The 19,702-nt window shown below is 50.0% G+C and overlaps 1 protein-coding gene across 4 annotated transcripts in view; it reads left to right on the forward strand.

The window, feature by feature from the left end:
• TCF25 (transcription factor 25) overlaps positions 1-19,702 on the forward strand; it is a 33,494-nt gene that overhangs the window by 1,887 nt on the left and 11,905 nt on the right. For all 4 annotated transcript variants that reach the window (XM_065567383.1, XM_065567384.1, XM_065567382.1 and 1 more), the window contains exons 2-12: positions 257-436; positions 1,908-1,982; positions 3,562-3,686; positions 5,803-5,868; positions 7,390-7,472; positions 8,050-8,180; positions 14,494-14,593; positions 16,250-16,343; positions 17,065-17,157; positions 18,384-18,489; positions 18,912-19,071. In XM_065567383.1, the coding sequence (XP_065423455.1) occupies positions 257-436; positions 1,908-1,982; positions 3,562-3,686; positions 5,803-5,868; positions 7,390-7,472; positions 8,050-8,180; positions 14,494-14,593; positions 16,250-16,343; positions 17,065-17,157; positions 18,384-18,489; positions 18,912-19,071 (1,213 nt within the window). The remainder of the gene's footprint in view (positions 1-256; positions 437-1,907; positions 1,983-3,561; positions 3,687-5,802; positions 5,869-7,389; positions 7,473-8,049; positions 8,181-14,493; positions 14,594-16,249; positions 16,344-17,064; positions 17,158-18,383; positions 18,490-18,911; positions 19,072-19,702) is intronic.

Consider the following 19,702-nt stretch of genomic DNA (forward strand, 5'->3'; position numbering starts at 1 on the left):
GACAGGCTCTGATCTCAGCACACCAGCAGCCAAACTGCTGTCAAGTTTCTTGTAGGCTTCTGCTGAATGGCCAACTTTAGCTCCTGTCACGCTGGCAGGGATTTTCTCTCTCTTTCTGCAGATGAGATTAAAATACAGATCCCTGCTCCTGGGGTGCAGCTTTGTGCTGGTGGGAGCCCAGGCAGTGCAGACTCAGCCAAGTATCCATCCTGCCATTCTCCCCAGATTCCTGAACCTTGTATCCCTGTCTGCACAGATAACCAATGAAGAGTTGGAGGATGATGTAGGATCCAAAGAGGAGAAAGCAGAGTCCAGACTGAATGAGCAAGATGGCACAGGGAACAGTGAAGAAGCTGAAACTGGCGAGCCAGAGAGTGATGGGCAGAGAGTTGGAGAAGACACTCAACAACAGGACCAGACAGTGACCAAACTGCAGGTACCTGGGAATGTTCAACAATATCCACACCCGCGTGAAGAGAGTTCTTACCCCTTCTTCATACTGGCACTGGTAGCTCTGTACCTTACTGGGTTAGTGCATCAGTCTGTGACCTCTGGGGACCAGAATTCAAACAAGTGAAAATGACTGGTTACAACTGAGATGCCATTTGTCCACCTCCCCAAAGCACTGCATACCTGGGCCTGACTGACGGTGTGAGGTCTAGGGTTGGGACGGCAGGGCATTGCTGTGTTGGGAGTGAGGTGCCCGGGTAGAGCGGTCTGTTGGGAGGGCAGTGGAATACCTGGATCAGGATATGGTGATCAGCTGTGAAGAGAAAGTTACTGTAGCAGTTACCTGAGGGAAGTGGCTTGTGCCATTCTTACTAGTCCTATATTTTCATGAGCACTAAATTCATGCAAAATGTACGAAAGGGGAAAAAATCCCTAGTAGTTTGAAGTAGAAATTATTGTCCTTTTCCCCTCCATTGGACACCTGAATTAGTTGTTGGGTTACTTACAAGGACGGGTCTGTTGTCTTAACAAAGTACAGTGAAGCATTTGCTTTGAAGATGCACGTGCGCAGAATTACATGACGATTTCAAACAGGTACAAGGGAATGCAGGTTAAATACTGGGTTTTGGGGGGCTTGACTGTAATGTTTTGTTGTTGGGGTTTTTTATTTTTGGTCTTAGTTTAAAAACAGTGAGGGGGATTAACAGGGTCAGGGTCGAAGATGGAAAACAGGCTCACTGTTGTATGCTGGGGGGGAAGCTCATAAGAGAAGGGGCATGTTAGTTAAGTTAGTTCCAAATTGCAAAAACTACGTATCATCTCAGAGGTGGTGGTTGTTGAGCGCTGCCTAAGCTGTGGATTCATCACCAAATGCAATATCTGTGTGGAGCCAGTAATCCTGGGAATGAGTTTTAGCTCTGTCTCCCCTGGGAAAAGAGTACGCCTGTCTGCCTTGTTGGATAAGACTAGGTAGCACCATGTGCCTAAGGAGTTGTATCTAGACAGAGTGGAGAGCCCGTATCACCTGTGATGTTTTCAGGCAGCTGTATGTTTCTGTGGTAATGAGTGATTTTTGGGATTCCCCGGTAAAAGGAAAGAATAAACAAAACAAACGTTAGTTACCACTGAGACTTGGGGGAGCAAAGGGAGGTTAAAACAACTTCCTCCAATCCTGAAGAAACTAAAATGTTCCTTGTATTGCCAGTCCCAGACACTGGTGTGAGAATACTGCGGTTTGCATTTAACCCCTTAAGGCTGGCAATCGATGGTTGAAGCGTTCTGTGACCTCTTGCCCTCACCCTTCCCTAATCTTCTTCCTCGTTTCAAGTGTGACAGAAATGGCTCTTTCCTAGGCCAAGCCCATGGCAGCTTGTGTTCCTGTTGGAAATACCACCTCCACCTTCCTTGCTGCCTCCCTCCCATGCACTCACTGGTGCCTGTTGCATTTATCTCCATAGCCTGTATCAACTAACAAGCCACGGAAGAAAAAAAAGAAACGGAAGAACAAGAGAACTGCAGCTGGCGAGACTCCGGTATGTCTGCCTCAGATCTGGGATTTAGCCCCACCCCCTTCCTTCTCTCCAGGCTCGGGAGACCCCCACCAGCGGTCACCCGCCTTTGTGAAGTGCTTTGAGATCCATGCACAGAAAGTGCTACCTAGTATGTTGCACTTATTTATTTGGAGGCTGTGATTCCTATTTCATAGCCTGCATTCATGTCCTCAGAGCTCAGCTGCAGGTTATTAAAGCTGGAACCTTCAAACCAGCATCTTTCATCTTAATGACTTTTGTGGTGTGGGGGGATCCTCTGGGATCTTGCTTTTTGTGCCCCTCCCTTTATTCTTTCCCATATCCTCCCAGGCCCTGCATAACAGCGACTCCTCCTGCTAGGCAGGGCTAGACGCTGGTCTCTCTAGCTGCCAGTGTTCCCGTCACTGGCAAGAGGGCTCACTTGAGAGCAGCATGGTGCGCTGTCCTCTCGCCTTGCCAGGCCTGGGCACTCATCCCCTGCATAGTGGCACATTACCATCACTGTATTGATGCCAGTTTGACTTCTCGTAGCAAAAGTGCCACCGAGAGCGGTGGCTGGTGCTGAGTATAGTGGCAGCTAGTGGGTTTTGAACTTGTCCTTGTCAAGTGTCCTGTCCATGCAGCGGTGAATGTGTGTGTGGCTGGGGTGGGGGAAGGGCACAGATTTTGAGTCTGACTAAACTATCTCCTCCTAAGGAAGTGTGTAGGCTTTGCTCTGAGCGGAATCAGGAGCCCTGTCCCATGTGTATCCAATCCATTGTGTAATTGACATCAAGGGACTGGCTGTGATCCGTGCAGTACACGGTACTTCGGGGGGAGGACAGTGTTCGTGTCTGACACAGGCACTGAGGGCTGACTGTTGTTAGTGGTCAGTATTTACGTAGCACTGTAACTTGTCATTGTGCTTTTGAGTTTAAAAAACCCCTATAGTTGCATCACCCAAGAGCTTATCTAAACCAGTGGTCTCCAAACTTTTTTGATCGCGCACTCCTATCAGTAAAAAATTGTTGAGCACACACCCCCTGCCGCGCCAGCTCTACCATTATTGACAAAACAAAAAGCTGCTCGGACGAAGAAAAAAAAAGCGCTTGTCCTGCCGCGCTCCCCCAAGGATCCTCTTGCACACCCCCTGGGGTGCGCACACCCCGCTGTGGAGACCACTGATCTAAATCAGACAAATATAGAACATGGAAATAAAATCACCAGGGAGGGGACAGCCAAGGGTTAAAAGTACAAACTCAGACTTGTAAACACTAAGGCCAGAAGGGACCATTCTGATCATCCAGTCTGACCTGCACAGCACAGGCCAGAGAATCTACCCCAGTGACTCCTGCCCTGAACCCAATCGCTTGTGACTGAGTTAGAGCACTTGTTTTAGCACCGCAGCCAGTCTTGAGTCAAAGGCTAGTGATGTAGAAAATAGCATGAGTCATCGTGTAATGGACGAACAGCAAGGCAAGTGGGAACGAGCAGCCAGCCCAGAATGGGGCTTCGTACAGAAAGGCAGGAGTGATCTGTTCTCGTGGAGCTGGGGTGAGACCGATCCTTTAATGGTTGTGATGTCTTTGCATGGTGCCTTAAGGAAGACGATGACCTGGAAGACATTGACAGCATTCTGGAGAAAATGGAGGATTCCAGTGGGCTGTCGTATGAAACCAAGAGTGGTGTAATCGCAGACAGTCGGCCTCTGCTCTACGTAGAGCACAGGTAATGTGCATCGCTGCCTGTCTCCGAGGGAGCTTTCTTTGCTCATCGCTCTGAGGTCTTTGAGCGTGTAGGGAAGTCCTGTCCCAAGGGAACTTTGGGTGGCTTGCTGTAAAGTGCTCTCTCTGGCGTTGAGTTGGGACCATGCTGAAAAGGTGCTGCTGCATTGGTAACTGAGGGCAGCTCCTAATCTGACCACCTTTGCTTCAGTTGAAAGGCTGAGTTCTTGGTAATGCTTTTGGTGTTCTGAAGAGCTGCTGCAGCCTTGCAGGGTAAAGCACCAAAACCAAATTAAACTAGGCAGATAATTTATACCTTGCAGCTGCATCCAGACAGGTTATAATCTTCCCCATTCCAACAACACTCAGGCTACATCTACACACTGCAGCTTACAGCGGCCAGCTGTGCCGCTAAAGCCTTGCTGCTGTGAGGCGCGCAGTGTAGCCACTCGTTGGCAGGAGAGAGCTCTCCCACGACACACTAAAGCCATCCCCAGCGAGGGGCAGTAAGTGTCCACACCGGCGCTTTTAGCACTAAAGCTTTTGTCGGTCAGAGGGGTGTTTTTTTCACACCGCTGAGCAATAAAAGTTTTACTGATGAAAGTGCAGCGTAGACATAGCCTCAGTGCCAAGCACAGCATGGTCCATCCTCTGCAGGAGCCTGTGTGATACCTTCATAGCCTCACAGAGCTAATACCACCAGCAGTGAACTTGTCCACATGTGACCACCACAAAACTGGCTCACCCGCTGATCTCAACAGAAAGCCGAGGAACGAAATGGCCACAGATACTAGAGGGGTCCTGTCTCAACCTGGCCGTACCCCACTGTACAGTCGCCAGCGTGTTGTGGGTGGATCCAATCACTGGATCCCATGCGCTTCCAAGCCAGCTGGGTCAGTGGAATCTAGTCACTGTTTCTAGCCCTGGGACCATCAGGCGTGCTCCCAGCTTCCGACCTCTTGTCTGACCCCTGTCTTCGGGACATGGGGTGCTACTACCCAGCCTCTCTAGAGCCTGAACCCAGTGTCTGAGACCTGCTGAGCCCCCCAATGACTGACACTCCTTCAGAGTTCCCCCGACCTGTGGGCGCCCTGGGCTTTGAGTTGAATCCCTTGGAGGACAGCATAGGTTACCCAGGGAATTTCGTAGCTGCAGTGACTTCACCCTTAAAACACTTGAGTTACAGATCTAGGAAAACAATGAAAGTCCTACAATGCCCCTCCACTGGTCTGAGCTCGCCCTTGTGAGTCAGCTCCCTGCAGAGCAGAAGTACCCTGTGCTTAAATAGGGCCCCTCTGAGTCATGTGCTCAGGCTGAGAAGCTACAGACCCACCAGGTGCTGGGAAATGGGGATAGGCCAGTCATGGACAGACGATCAAGTTGTTGGCCCCAGATTGTAGCCTGGATGGTTGTTAATATTAGTCCGTCAGCCCGGTGTGTCACACCTTTCCTGGGCAGGGAGCTGGCTGGAATGCAGGACCGTGGGTTGGTTTTGGGTGTGTCCAGGGTGGTGCAGTCACTGTCCAGCATTTCCACACACACAACCTGATAGAATTTGTAATTTGATTCAGGCGTGCACTGCTGTGTCACGTGTCTCTTCCAGGCAATGGGGTCGCTTGCCTATGCAGAATCTGCTGTGTGGATAGAGGACTTGTTCTCCAGGTCTGATAGATACCTGTTTCCATCAATTAATTCCAAAGTGTGTACACAATTTGGAAACTGGGGTCCTTTGTTTTTCTATTTAGGATCAAGCATAAGTATCCATAAAGCGGCCCAGAACAGAGGGTTCTTTGTTGATGCTTTATAGAGTCTAAATTAGTCTAAAGTTTAGACTAATTACACCAATTGCCCTCAAGAGGGCAGCAATATTATTCCATGACTGAACATAGTCTTTGAAATGTGGCTACAATCCCTGTAGAATAACTGGTTGAATCTGAATCTTGAAACATCCTCGCGTCGTTCCTAGCTTTGGGGTGTCAGATCCCTGATCTGGGCATCAGTGCAGGAGTTTGAAAACAGGCGACTTCAGTATTTGTCAAATGGGTGAACGCCGCTTCAGAAAAGCTTGCTCTGGGATTAATTCTTGGTGGTTTTCCTCACCTGTATCTTACATTTTCCAGAAACTTGAATCCGGAGACTGAGCTGAAGAGGTACTTTGGGGCTCGGGCTGTTCTTGGCGATCAGAGGTGAGACCAGAGTTGCAATATTAACTATATTTTCAAAGCATGGGTCAGTCTCTCTCCATGTCTACTGGTACCACAGACTGTACCTCCAACCCTTCTCCTAGACGGGCAGCCTAGAGAGAGTGCCCACAGGCATATTGTTTATACCCCCATTCCAGGGCTCCTCACTTACAAGTGACCCCGAGGATGGCAGAAATAATCATCTTTTTAAAAAGTGAAGCACTAGATGTTTGTGTGGAGGAAGGCAAGACTTCATCCAAATTCACACCACGTCCTTGGTTTTGTTCCATGACTCTCCTCCCCCTATAAAAAGCAACAGAGAGTCCTGTGGCACCTTTAAGACTAACAGATGCATTGGAGCATAAGCATGTGACATGCATCCGACGAAGTGGGCATTCACCCATGAAAGCTTATGCTCCAATACTTCTGTTAGTCTTAAAGGTGCCACAGGACTCTGTTGCTTTTTACAGATCCAGAGTAACACGGCTACCCCTCTGATACTTCTCCTCCCCCTGTTACTGTTACCTGCACTTCTAAAGCACTGTCACTGTTCTGTGTCATTATGGGGCCCTCACATTTTTCTTGTTATTCCTTTAATTTTTCTTGATCAGTTCTTGCCGCTGTAGACTCTCTGCAATTTTGTGGGGTGGGGTCTGAGTGGCCCAGTCCCTGCAGCTGGTCTCAGATCCGCTCGTGTGCTGTAGACCCAGGGAAGCTGTCCAGTGCGTGTGCTGTACTTGTGCAGGTCTCGTTATTTATTTGCAATGTGTTGGGCACTGTCCCTGCAAATGAGAAGCTGATACCCCTACTTCAAAGAGCTTGCCCTCTGGTTGAGACATGTGCAGTACAGTAGGAGCGCAAGTTCAAAGCGATGGTGGTGATAGCGCGAGAGGCCATCTCTGAGAGGCTCTGTGCAAGACAGATGCTCATTAAGAAGGAATTTGAAGGCGGAGCAGAGGTGACAAGTGCAAGGGAAGAGGGAGACATTTCCAAGTGTAGAGGATTGTCTGTGTTCCTGGAAAGGTAGCCGGGGTTTCTTAGCTCCTCCTTATCGCTGATCCTATAAACATCTTGTGAGTCCAGCCAGGAGTTTGAGACCCACTGCATGGGTCCTGGGGAGAAGGTTGGATTGGACCGACAGTCAGGGGACGGTTCTGTGAACTGGGAGTGGGAAACTATTCCAGGGGCAGGAGAAAAATTGACAAAAAGTGGGAGCTGGGGAAGGGAATCAATGGAGCGGAGAGGCTGACAGGCCAAAGCCTAGGTGGAAGCTGGCGTGCAGCCATGCAGAGCCTCGAAGGGACACCTGAGAATGTTCAACTTGATAAAACTACAGCAAAAAACACCTGGGCAAGGGGGAGACTGTGGAGGGATTTGATTAATTTCCTAGTGCTGCAGTCAGATGAGGTGTTGGATCTCTTTGTCCCAAATCCAAGCGCTAGAGAGCTATCATCTGCTTCCCATCCCCATGCTTAGCTTTAGTCCAGTAAATAGAAGCTATGATGTAGTGTTTGGTTCCCGCAGGCCACGGCAGAGGCAGCGTCCGTACGTTCGCAGCACATGGCTGACTGCTCCCAAGAACACCTGGCCACGCTACAGCAAAACAGGCGAGTTCTTCCCCGCCCTCGGGTGAGCTGTCGGTCTCTCTGCCAAGTTCATGGGAGCACAGAGTTCCAACCCTCGCTTTGGAACGTGCCTCCACTTCCCGGGTCCGCCCGCATGGCCGGTACTAGAGCCTGGTTAGTGTGCAGAGTGCAGCCTGTTGTATGAGCCGCCAAGGCCACGCTCCCCTCCGCTGCTAGAGCAAACAGCGCTGTGTGTCAGTGCTGGGGCTTGCCCCTCCTCCACTGCAAAGAGGCCTCCGAGGGCTCTCAAGTGTCTTCCCGTGGATGGCCATGCTGGCTGATCAGAGGCATGCCGGGGGGGCAGGCTGCTGGGGTTTTTGGAGGTGGTGGGGGGAAGAACTTGGAAGCATTTGCCTTAAGGGGTAAATCACCTCGCTGAGCTCTGAATGCGTAGCTAGCCTGAAAACAGTTCTCTTGTGGCCCCAGTGATGTGAACGGGCTTTCTTCACCCCAGTGCTACCAGCTCTGCGCAGGCAGTGAGAAGAGCTCATTCTTGCTGGCTGGCAGAAGCTGCCTCTCTCTTCCTGAGGGAGTAATGGCTGTCCATGTGCACCCCTAGGCATTGCCATGAGGCTGCTGGAGACAAGAAGAGGAGTCCAGCACTTCACGTTTGAGCACCATCGAGAGTACCAGCAAGTGCAGTTCAGGTTCCTGGATGCAGTGGAGTCTCTGGACCCAAACAATATCGTGGTATGTCATAAAATGGGGATGCCCAGAGTGTAGCCACCAGGCCAGGTGCAGCCGGTGGAATTCCAGTGCCACCTGCACCCTGTTACCGTAATTGTGGATGTATGACGTGATGACTACAGGTCCCAGCCTTCATTTTATTGAGCTAAGCAGCTTGGCACTGTAGGCTGGGACATGTAGCCTCCTGTGTGCCAGCAGCTTGGCTCAAGATCGGGGTGGGCAAACCTTCTGGCCTGAGGGCCACATCTGGGTATGGAAATTGTATGGCGGGCCATGAATGCTCATGAAATTGGGAGTTGGGGTGTGGGAGGGGCTGAGGGCTCTGGCTGGGGGTGCGGGCTCTGGGGTGGGGCCAGAAATGAGGAGTTCAGGCTGTGGGCGGGGGCTCTGGGCTGGGGAAGGGGGTTGGTGTGCGGGGGGAGTGAGGGCTCTGGGCTGGGGCTGGGGATGTGGGTTTGGGGTGTAGGATGTTGCTCCAGGCTGGGACTGATGTTGTACTTAAAGTACTGCACAGGATCTTTTCAGGGGGAATAAGACAAAACGCCACATTTATTAGTGATACATGTATTCATTAACACTGTATTATATGCATATAATATATTACACTTACACTCACACACACACACACACAAACACACTCCGTCTTGTTGTTACCAATTAGTTGCTCCCCTTAACTTCACTGGCCAGGTGAGTTAGATGGGGGAGGGGGTGGAGCCGGGCTTTTGCCGATCCGGATCGATGCTCCCATGTTGACAAGACGAGACCCGGGGTCCTGTGCAAGACACCTTACTTTTATAGCAGCTTTTCTCTTCTGCAAATCTATACCAGATTCAAACTCTGTGTCTGTGTCCATTGGTCCTTTGTGCTGCTTTCTTTTGAGTGTTGTCCCGATGCTGCAAAGAGGGTGTTTCCAAAAGAAGGTGCTTGCTTCTAACCCCCGAGGCCGTGGGTATGTCTGCTTGTCTTTAATGAGCCCACTTGACACGTTTTATTGTCCTTGGGTCTGGCTCCCAGCCGCTCTCCAACAGTTGAGGCTGTCTGGAGGTGCTGCCTTCCATGCCTTGCTCATCCACACCTCATTCATTCAACAGGGCAATTGATTAAGAGGGGGGAGGGGGAAAGAGCTCTTGTTCTACTGCTAGCAAACAGAAATTTTTCTTCTATCTTATTCTATCCTTAGGGGCTATAATATTATACCAAGGGCAATGCAAAGTTTTTAAATGAGGCTTTGATACAAAGTTCCATGAAAACAGAGGTCACACGTGGGTAGACCTACCACAAGGTTATATGAAGAGGCACAATGTAAAGTCATATGAAAATTATCAGAAATTTATCTACATTGTCCCCCTTTTGACCTCTCAAGAACAATTCTTGAGTGGTCACCATATAAATCTTTTGTATTTGTTGCAAACAAACCAAACAATTATAACCAGGTGAATATAACTAAAACCATTACAATTGACTAAACACCAGATATAACATAAACACATATGCAAACAATTATAATTATAATAATTGGAAATACAACAAAACCATTACTATTACAATAATTGGGTACATTGACAAAGAAAACGAGGCCCAAGTTTGATGCTGCAATAGCCATCAAACAATAAAAGTCACTGAGGTTAGGACCTTTTTAAGCACACACAACAAATAAGATTTTGTAGGAGTACCACAGTTGTTATGCAAGGTTAAGCTGATTTGGACTTAAACTAACATTTAGTTGCTAAAATGTTGTAGAATTCCCTATTTTTAACAGTTGTTCTCAGAGGTTTCTGGGGACCTGAAAGATGGGGCCATACAATTATGGGCCAAGTTCTTACAGGTCATGGGGGCCCAAGAACTACCCTTCAGGGCTTGGGGAAACAGAACCAGAGTGCATAGAGGAAAGTGTGGAATTAATAATAATACAAGCAAATGTAACTAACAATACAAATGTATCAAGAACAAAAATTAACAACAAAATGATTATTAGAGAACCTAACAAAACAAAACAAAATAACCCTGATGCACTGGGGACCAAAGTCTTTTGGACACAAGGGGTGATTGATAAGTTGGATGGAGATGGGGGAAGTAGAGAGAGGAAAAGACATTTACCCTGTCTAGTGTAGTATTCCTTCTTTTTCTGGACCCAATGCTAGCACAGGACACCACTAGAGACAGACACAGAACATGCAACACAGAACACTGAACACAGACTTCGTCATGACACAATAACCATGGTATTTTATAACTCTTCAGCTGGTACCAGCTCTCCTGATGTTTTGGTTCAGAGCCTGAAAGATAGAAGCTTGGAAACAAATTAGCACAGTGCTTTCACCATGGCAGAACCTGCTTGGTCTCTGTCACAGTGTGTTTGGTACTTGGGGCTGCACAAATGCTAATTAAATGGTGCATTTCTTGTGAGTGTAAATTCTCCCTTTCTTTCAGTAAAAGGATGTTAACACTCCATCTAGAAAAAATAAAATTCTGTTTTAAAATCTCCAGCCATTTTGCCATGGCCTGGAGATCTGAGGCAGAAGCAGGCACTGTTGTTAACTGTTTCAATGGCATTTTGGCCCTGGGAGGAGGAATTTACCCAAATATCCCCCTTCCCAATCTCCAGAGGGGTCCCAAAGGTCTGCCCCCTTCTGGGGTCTCAAATGTTTTTTCTTCTGATGTTACTGCTGCTGTAAGATTTGAGAGTGCTGTTTTAACTCTTTGTACCCAACCTGTTTTTTAGTTTTTTTATCTGTTGCTTGCCTGGGCCCGATCCTGCTTTTTTCAATAAACAGTTCCTTTCCATGGGCACAAGCCTTGTTCCACTACCAATTTAGCAAGGAGGGTGGGCTTTCCAACTAGCCCCCACCCTTCCTGGTCCCGTTCCTTAAACATTTTCTTCAAAATTGTGAAATTACCACAATATTACTTACCAAAACAAAACAAACAAACAAACATAAACCACACTACACTGCCCAAACTCCTATATCCTTCAGAGTTTGGCTTAACAGAACAAGATCTGTATCTTATGTTTTTAACCCACTCTGGGCCAGAGGGAGAGACACTAAGCCTCCCTCTGTATTACTCGGTCTGCTACCACCGAGGGTTCATACACCAATTATACAAATCCTTCCCCAGATTAGATCCTTCCCCGGATCAGAGTGAGAAACACTAAGTTCTCCTCTTTAGCTCAGTCATGAACACAATTTAAACCTAAACTCCTATATCCTTCAGAGTTTGGTTAATTAACTGAAAGTTTACACTCTTTTTCCTCTAGTGCCAGGCTTGCTAAAGCTGGCGGTGTGCACACCAGTTTTATAATAACTGTGGATTTTATGCTTGCTCCCCCTTTCGCATTCTCCACCAAAATGTTGTACTTAAAGTACTGCACAGGATATTTTCAGGGGGAATAAGACAAAACGCCACATTTATTAGTGATACATGTATTCATTAACACTGTATTATATGCATATAATATATTACACTTACACTCACACACACACACACACAAACACACTCCGTCTTGTTGTTACCAATTAGTTGCTCCCCTTAACTTCACTGGCCAGGTGAGTTAGATGGGGGAGGGGGTGGAGCCGGGCTTCTGCCGATCCGGATCGATGCTCCCATGTTGACAAGACGAGACCCGGGGTCCTGTGCAAGACACCTTACTTTTATAGCAGCTTTTCTCTTCTGCAAATCTATACCAGATTCAAACTCTGTGTCTGTGTCCATTGGTCCTTTGTGCTGCTTTCTTTTGAGTATTGTTCCAATGCTGCAAAGAGGGTGTTTCCAAAAGAAGGTGCTTGCTTCTAACCCCCGAGGCCGTGGGTATGTCTGCTTGTCTTTAATGAGCCCACTTGACACGTTTTATTGTCCTTGGGTCTGGCTCCCAGCCGCTCTCCAACAGTTGAGGCTGTCTGGAGGTGCTGCCTTCCATGCCTTGCTCATCCACACCTCATTCATTCAACAGGGCAATTGATTAAGAGGGGGGAGGGGGAAAGAGCTCTTGTTCTACTGCTAGCAAACAGAAATTTTTCTTCTATCTTATTCTATCCTTAGGGGCTATAATATTATACCAAGGGCAATGCAAAGTTTTTAAATGAGGCTTTGATACAAAGTTCCATGAAAACAGAGGTCACACGTGGGTAGACCTACCACAAGGTTATATGAAGAGGCACAATGTAAAGTCATATGAAAATTATCAGAAATTTATCTACATTGTAGGGTTTGGAGGGTGGGAGGGGGCTCAGGAGTGCAGACTCCAGGTGGCGCTTACCTCAAGCAGTTCCCGGAAGCAGCGGCATGTCCCCCCCTCCAGCTCCTATGCGGAGGCATGGCCAGGTGGCTCTGCACGCTGCCCCGTCTGCAGGCACCGCCCCTGCAGCTCCCATTGGCCGCAGTTCCTGGTGAATGGGAGCTGTGGGGGCGGTGCTTGGGGCGGGGGCAGCATGTGGAGTCCCCTGGCTGCCCCTACGCATAGGAGGAGCCGGAGGGGGAACATGCCGCTGCTTCCGGGAACTTGAGGGCCGGATTAAATCGGCTGGCGGGTTGGATGTGGCCCGCAGGCTGTAGTTTACCCACCCCTGCTCAAGATGGAGTATTTCTTGGTGAGTTGTGTAATCTCCCAGGACCACAGCTCTGCTGCTAGCTGATCCGGGTCATGCAGAGGAGGTGTGGGCCGGGGGCTCCTGGCAAGTTGCCAGCATGTCCCCGGGTAGAGTTGAGGCCCTGTGATTAAGACAGTGGATGGCTCTGCATGGAGGATTCATTCTAGGTAGCCATTGAGAACAGACCTCCCGAATAAAGCTCTATTGTCTTCACTCTTCAGCTGGGAAAGTCAAAAATACTGTATAGTGGAAAGTGACCTTTAGGGGCAGGGTCTAAAATAACAGCTATTTTGTTTATAAACTAAATTGTATGGAAAAAAAAATGTGTAGCCTTCTGCTGGTATGTTAGCAGAACAGTCCCTGCATTGAAGTTTTATTGAGTGTGTCCAAGCTAATTAAAGTGGATAGCGCCATTTATAGCACACAGTAACGAGATTACAGTGGAATTGTTCTGGGCCTGCGTGCAGTATAATTGAAACATGTTTTCTCTGAAACCCCTGCCCTAAAGGAGCACAAACATATGCGTTTAAGAGACTTTTTTTGAAGGGGCCATTGTCTAATAAATAAGATTCCTTCTGATTCCCTAATGGATCCTCGTTTTCATCCCCCTTCCCTTTCCCATCCTCTGATCATAATTGCTGTTCTCCTGAGCTTAACAACTCTGCTTATTAACCAGCCCCCAGGATCACTGGTAAATGGTGCAAGGCACTTCCTCCCTCGGCGTGCTCAACTTGAGAGCAAGAAGCTCAGACTTCTTGCTCTCAAGTTGAGCACGCCGAGGGTGGAAGTGCCTTGCACCATTTACCAGTGATCAAATCTGGGTCTCCCATGTAGCAGTGCAGAGCCGTGTTGGCCTGCCATGTGACATGTTCTAGGCCTCTACCCCCCCAATTGGTCAGTGCCGTTTTAGAGTCTGGACAGTAGGTATCTTTCCTACCGCGTTCTTCTCTTCCATCTTTTCAGCTGACTCAAGGTGAAATTTAACAGGACTGGGGTGGTTCATAATCCCAAAATATCTCTGTTTACCTGTGACATTTGTGATGCCTGCAGAGTCTTAGGAACCACATCTAACCTGATCCCATAGAAAAAACATTATTTGTGTAGGTCCTATTAATAGTGAAACTTTTCAGTTCTCAGCAGTGGAGTAACTCGGTTTCATGGGAGAACCCTTTAAATATTTAGTGATCGGAGCAATTTCTCCCATTGGATTGACACTGGGCACTCTGTTACTATGGAAACTATGGACCATGTGAGTACCTGGACACTGAGAAGTCAAAACAAAGAGTGTGTAAGGGGCGTCTAGGCGAATGCTGCAGCCGTTATGTGCCCAACAATAATTCATGCAGCCTTGACCATTCACATCCTGCCGAGGTGGGAACACTGGGCAGAACACTAGGCTTTTTCCCCCTTTGTGAAAAGCAGAGATGGACACGGGTTTTATGTGCTGTCTGAAGGGGCTACCCCAACCCTACTCTGTAGTATCAGTACTGAGCGCCATGTGAGGGCCTGGGATCGGATCCCATTACCTTCAAACCTGGAGGCGGGCGTGCGACCAGCTGAGCCTCACTGACACCTCCATAAGATACATTTTCTGGTTCTCCAGTCACTGCACAGTGTTTGCCATCCTGCCGCCCTCGCAGTGTATGACTCCCAAGGTCCAATACACATAGAAGCAGCGTGTTGTGTAAACACTTAATCCAACCCAGCCCGCTTCTCCTGTCTGCCTGTAGCTTTTGCTCCAAATGAACCCGTACCATGTGGACTCGCTGCTGCAGCTCAGTGAGGTGTGTCGAATGCAGGAGGATCAGGAGATGGCCCGAGATCTTGTAGGTGAGAACTGGGCGTGAGGAACAAGTGTGCCAGTGGGCAGGTGGTGTGGGTCTGCACTGCCGAGTGCCTTGGCAGTCCTCATGGTTAGCGCCGCAGCAGCTGAGAGAGAGGGGCTCTACATTTCCTTATGATGTCTATGCTTTGGTTACTTATGCCCAGGTAGGCAAGATTGTGGCTCTCCAGTTTTTCTCTCTGGGGTTGTGACTGCCAGTCTCTCCGTGTCTCCTAGCTCATACAGCTCTTTCCAAAGAGTAGGTGAGCACCACGAGTACTCAGCCATGCACCATCCAGCTAGTTCCCCACGTTCACTGGGCATCTTGCCCTATCCCAGTGTGACAGAGGACAACTGCTCAGCCCCTGCTGCTAGAAGTTGTATAGGAAGAACACAGTGTAGGAAATAGCATTTGAGCTCTGCAGTGTAATTACCATTTCTCATTAGAAGCTGACTCTTCAACCCCCCATAGGGCTTGTCTACAAGACTAGTTAGTCTGCGGCAAGCCGGGATGTGAACCTACAGCACACCAGCCTGTCACTCAGTCACATCCCAGGTGGTTGCAGTTTGGTGGGTGCTGGTCAGTGGGAGGAGCAGGGTTTGGCCAGATGTGAGACCTTTGAGGATGGCAGAGGGCAAAGGGGGACTCTTGGAGGACCAGCCCCTCCAGAAAGCTCTGAGGAGGCTGGATTGTGATTTTCACAGGATGGGAAATGTAGCTGTTGAAAGGTCAGAGGGCCAGCAAAGCCCCTGGATTCTGGCTTGAAGCTAGTGGACCTGTATGGGTTGAGCCCTGGGAAGCACGTTTCTGGAGTATAACGGTGCCAGCTCTAAGCCCTTCGTTAGGAATGCAGGGGTCAGTGTACCGAGACCCTGCCGTGGGATTCAGGGTCACTGCTGAGTCATGCTGGTAGGCAGGTCCAGCGAGGACAGAGGAGTTCTTAGACGGGAAGCTCTGGGAGGCATCTTATACTGAGTTCTCTGCGCTGGTGTCCTGTTACCAATAAAACCGAACCTCAGAAAGGGGCAATAACTCAAGGTTCATGTGTGCCGCTGAGAGCAGGCTGGGGACTCCGCCTGGTCCAGGGATGCTTGAGTCTCAGCCTCATGGAAAAGAGTGCTGGGTGTGATCTGCAGAGCCAGACACGTGCAGATAACGACGGAATCACTGGCGAGCCGGGGCAGTGCCAGGAAGCCAGCACTGGGGTGCTGCTGATTGGAAGGTATCGGATGGAGGCGATGCCAGGCCCCACAGGCTAGAACAGAATCTGCGGGTTTGAATCCCAAGATAGCTGTGCAGCTGGTTCATCCTTGAGCCCAGGCTGCCTCCTGATGAATTTTTGTTCAAAATCCTATTGCCCAAAACATAGAACTGGGGAAAGGTGGCTTGCCCACAGTCCTCTGTACAGCACAGATCCAGCTGGGAGGGCGTGTTCCGCTTGAGTAACTGGGCTCCCTCCGCCTTTGGGTCTCTGCTGAGACTGCCAGACTAGTCATTGGTGTGGCCGTGGCCCTTGCTAGGAAACGCAGCCAGCATGGTCCGTGGGCTGTAGGCCCCGAGCAGCCATTTGTCAGTGGTGTCCGGGGGGCTGGATTTGACTGTCAGATTGGGAAGTGGGGGTGAGGTGTGGCCGTGCCCCTAATAATGCTTGTGTTGTGTGCAGAGCGAGCGCTGTACAGTCTGGAGTGTGCGTTTCACCCTGTGTTCAGTCTCACCAGTGGAACCTGCAGGCTTGATTACCGGAGACCTGAGAACAGGTGGGGACCTCCCGCTTCTGTGCATGGTGTTGGGATGGGGAAATGAGATTCAGCCTAGAGGTGGTTCTGAGTGAGCTGTTCACCCTCATTCCATGTCCAGCTAATCCGAGCCCCAGCTTCTGCACCTGGGCAGGGAATCCGTCAGGAAACAACAGACGGGTGCAGAAGCTGCCTGCCCCTCAGTACCTTGAATTTGCTCGTGCTGCCAGTTCCAACTTGATGTCAAACTTCCTTTGGTCACAATTCAGGTGCTTCTCCAACTCTGGCATTAGCACCCACCCACCCCTGCAGTTCGCCCCCAGCTGTAACTTGAAAGCCAGGAGGAGCTAGTGGCAGCGGCTGGGGCTGAGATGCATGTCTGTAAGCCTGTGCAGTCAAATCCCTGACTCCCGCTCCTGTCTTCCAGATCCCCGGCCCAGCTCTGTAACAGCCACACGCTAAAGTACCTTCCTGGGAAGGACAGCCTGAGTTAGGATCCCCCAGCTCATCCCGTTCAGTACAAACCAGGAACTCGAGACGGAGACATGGACCAGTTCCTGGAAAGAGGAGTCAGGACCTGGCTGTCCACATTCCTGCGCTAGAACCAGATACTTAGATCTGCCCTTGGCATCCCGGGCAGCCGGGTTCAGGCCCCGTGTTTCCCCGTTTCAGAAGTAGCAGGGTGATGTGGTTCTTTTCTGCCCGTGTATTTTTCAATGTGTTTCTGCTTTGGCCTTTGCAGAGCTTTCTACCTGTCTCTCTTCAAACACATGATCTTCCTGGAGAAGAGAGGCTGTCCCCGTACAGCCCTGGAGTTCTGCAAACTTATCCTGAGGTAAAGAGCGGTGCTGGGTCCTTCTAGTTTGGGTTCCCTTGAGGGAGAGTGTGCAGAATCCATATGGCATCCTCATTGGGCTGGAGCTGAGATTTCTGGTTGCCATAGAGTGCAGGTTCTGAACACCGCATGGGCCTTGTCTGCACCAGGCTTGGCAAAATTTCCCACCATTGCAAGTCCATCAATGCCCAAAGACCCTGGTGTAGACAGAGCCTGAGCGGTTCCATTGGGGCAGGTATTGGGCAGACAGGAATCTCTCCTGCCTCACTGCTCTGCTGCTGCTTTTGACAAGATGGAGGGATGCTGGGTAGTCCAGGCATGGCCAGGGAGTTCAGTGCAGGCCGTGGCTGATGTTCCGCCTGGTGGCCTGGCTGATCAGATCAAGGTGGAGCTTTGCACACCGGGACCTGTCGTCCCAATGGGCTACACGTGAGTCTGGCTACCAGTCTGCTCTGACTGAGTGCTTGGTCTCCTGGCCGTTAGCAGTGGGGTTCCAGGGAAGGTGCACGTCACCCCCATGCAGTGCTCTGGGCGTCGCGAGGTCCAGTGTTGGGTCTGACTCTGCCGGCTGCCCGGGCTGTCTCTGGACTCTGGGACAATTGGCACACTTGGCTATTCCATAGCTTCTGAGGCAGAAGGGAGCTTTGTGATTGTCTAGGCTGACCTGCATAACGGGGCATAGAATTTCCCTGAATTACTTCCTGCTTCAGGTGCAGTAGCTGGAGTTGAACTAGTTCAGTGTTTCTCAATCTTTTTGATACCAGGGACCGGCTTGCTGCCTTCCTAAACTGTCAGGGAGATCTCAGGACTGGGCCTGGTCCACAGACCGGTCGTTGAGAAACACAGAGCTAGAGCAGAGCAGTTTACACCTCACCTTTAGCACTGGCAGGAAAATCGTGCTCCGTACCTGTACTTTCACTGCAGGCAGCTTGGACTCCCTTTTGGGCAGGATCCCTCTGTCCCCCTCTAGGCCCATAGACTTATTCTGTATTTGCCTGGCCCTGTGCTTTCCAGCCCTGGCTAGACGCTGCCTTGTCTGAGTGGCCTTATCGTCCTGCCATGTGGCAGTGATGGTCCTTCCCTCATCGGCGCCATCCCACGAACCGTGACCAGTTTGGGGGGGTAGCGGGTTGAGTCTTAACCCAGCAGTCGGATTTCGAGCGAGTAACTCTACTGTGAGTTTTTGTAATGCTGCTCTTCTGGTTCGTCCCTTCCCCCTCTCCTAGCCTTGATCCGGAGAATGACCCGCTGTGTGTGCTGCTGCTAATTGATTTGCTGTCGCTCCGAGCTAGAGAATACTCCTTCCTGACACGCATGTTCCAAGAGTGGGAGGTGAGTTGGCAGCAGGTTCCCCTGGTGGGAGGCAAGTGGGAACTGGACAAGAGCAGATTCCTGGGGCTCCACACCCTTCAGTGACCTGTGTCTGTGAGCGCTGGGCTGAGAAGGAAGGGCAGCTGCACCATGGGGGGCGAGGGCCAGGCCGCTTGTACCAGAACTGCAGACACCAACTGGAATGGACCATAAGATACCAGGCTTGGCTCTCCTGAACCGGGGGTTCTGAGTGCTGTATAAGCAATTGTGTGAGTTTGGTATCACTTTGTCCATTGTACAGGTGTGCACACTGAGGCACAGAATGGGAAGTAATTCTCCAGAAGTTACGCAGTGAGAAGTGGCACCCACAGGAGTGTAGCCTAGCAGTCTTGAGACTAGCACCAATGTTATCATTGCTTGGGAAATCTCTCTTTCGTCTTCAGGGTCACCGGAACTTGTCCCAGCTCCCAAACTTTGCCTTCTCGGTTCCGCTGGCGTATTTCCTTCTGAGCCAGCAGGAAGCGCTCTCGGAAGCGGAACTAAGCCAGGCACGGGAGAGAGCTGCCCACCTTCTCCAGCACGCGCTGATCATGTTCCCAAGCGGTAAGTGTGGTGGCAAACAGCCCCAGAATGTTTGGTTTAGGATTTATCCACAAAAACAATGGCCAAATTCTCGGTGACTGAAGGCAGACTTCGTATTCCTATAATGGAGCAGATGGCACTGCCCCTTCTCAGGACAGAGATGTGGCTCTCAGACACTAGGTCTCAAGATGCAGGGCAGCACAGTCGCTCAGCTCGAGGTGGAGTGCTGCGTGTTAGGCCGTTAGTCTGTGGAAGTGGTGACTCCCAACTGATGGGGAACGTGGCCTTATGCCACATGCATCATATGGCAGTGGGGCTATTCAACGACTGTAGAACTTTATGGGCAATATTTGGCACCCTCAGCCTTCAGTACGTTCAAAAGGGGTCAGTAAGTGTCCATGTCTTCTCCCTATCTCTATGCTATTCCTCTCCTAGCGCTTGGTGCCTCTCCCCCCTGTATAAACATACACGTCACATGCGCACAAGTTGGGGGCAGGGGCCCAGACCCTGAGTCATCACAGGAAGATGCTTTGATCCGAGCAGAGTCGATTGAGCAGATTTACTGTCTGCTCTTTATCTCCGCTCTCCCTCCGAGGCCCCGTTACGCTTTAGATGCTCTGTTTGTGGCTCCTATCGCTGTCACTTTCATCCT

This window comes from Chrysemys picta, chromosome 14, assembly GCF_011386835.1.
Source record: "Chrysemys picta bellii isolate R12L10 chromosome 14, ASM1138683v2, whole genome shotgun sequence".
Taxonomy (NCBI): Eukaryota; Metazoa; Chordata; order Testudines; family Emydidae; genus Chrysemys; species Chrysemys picta.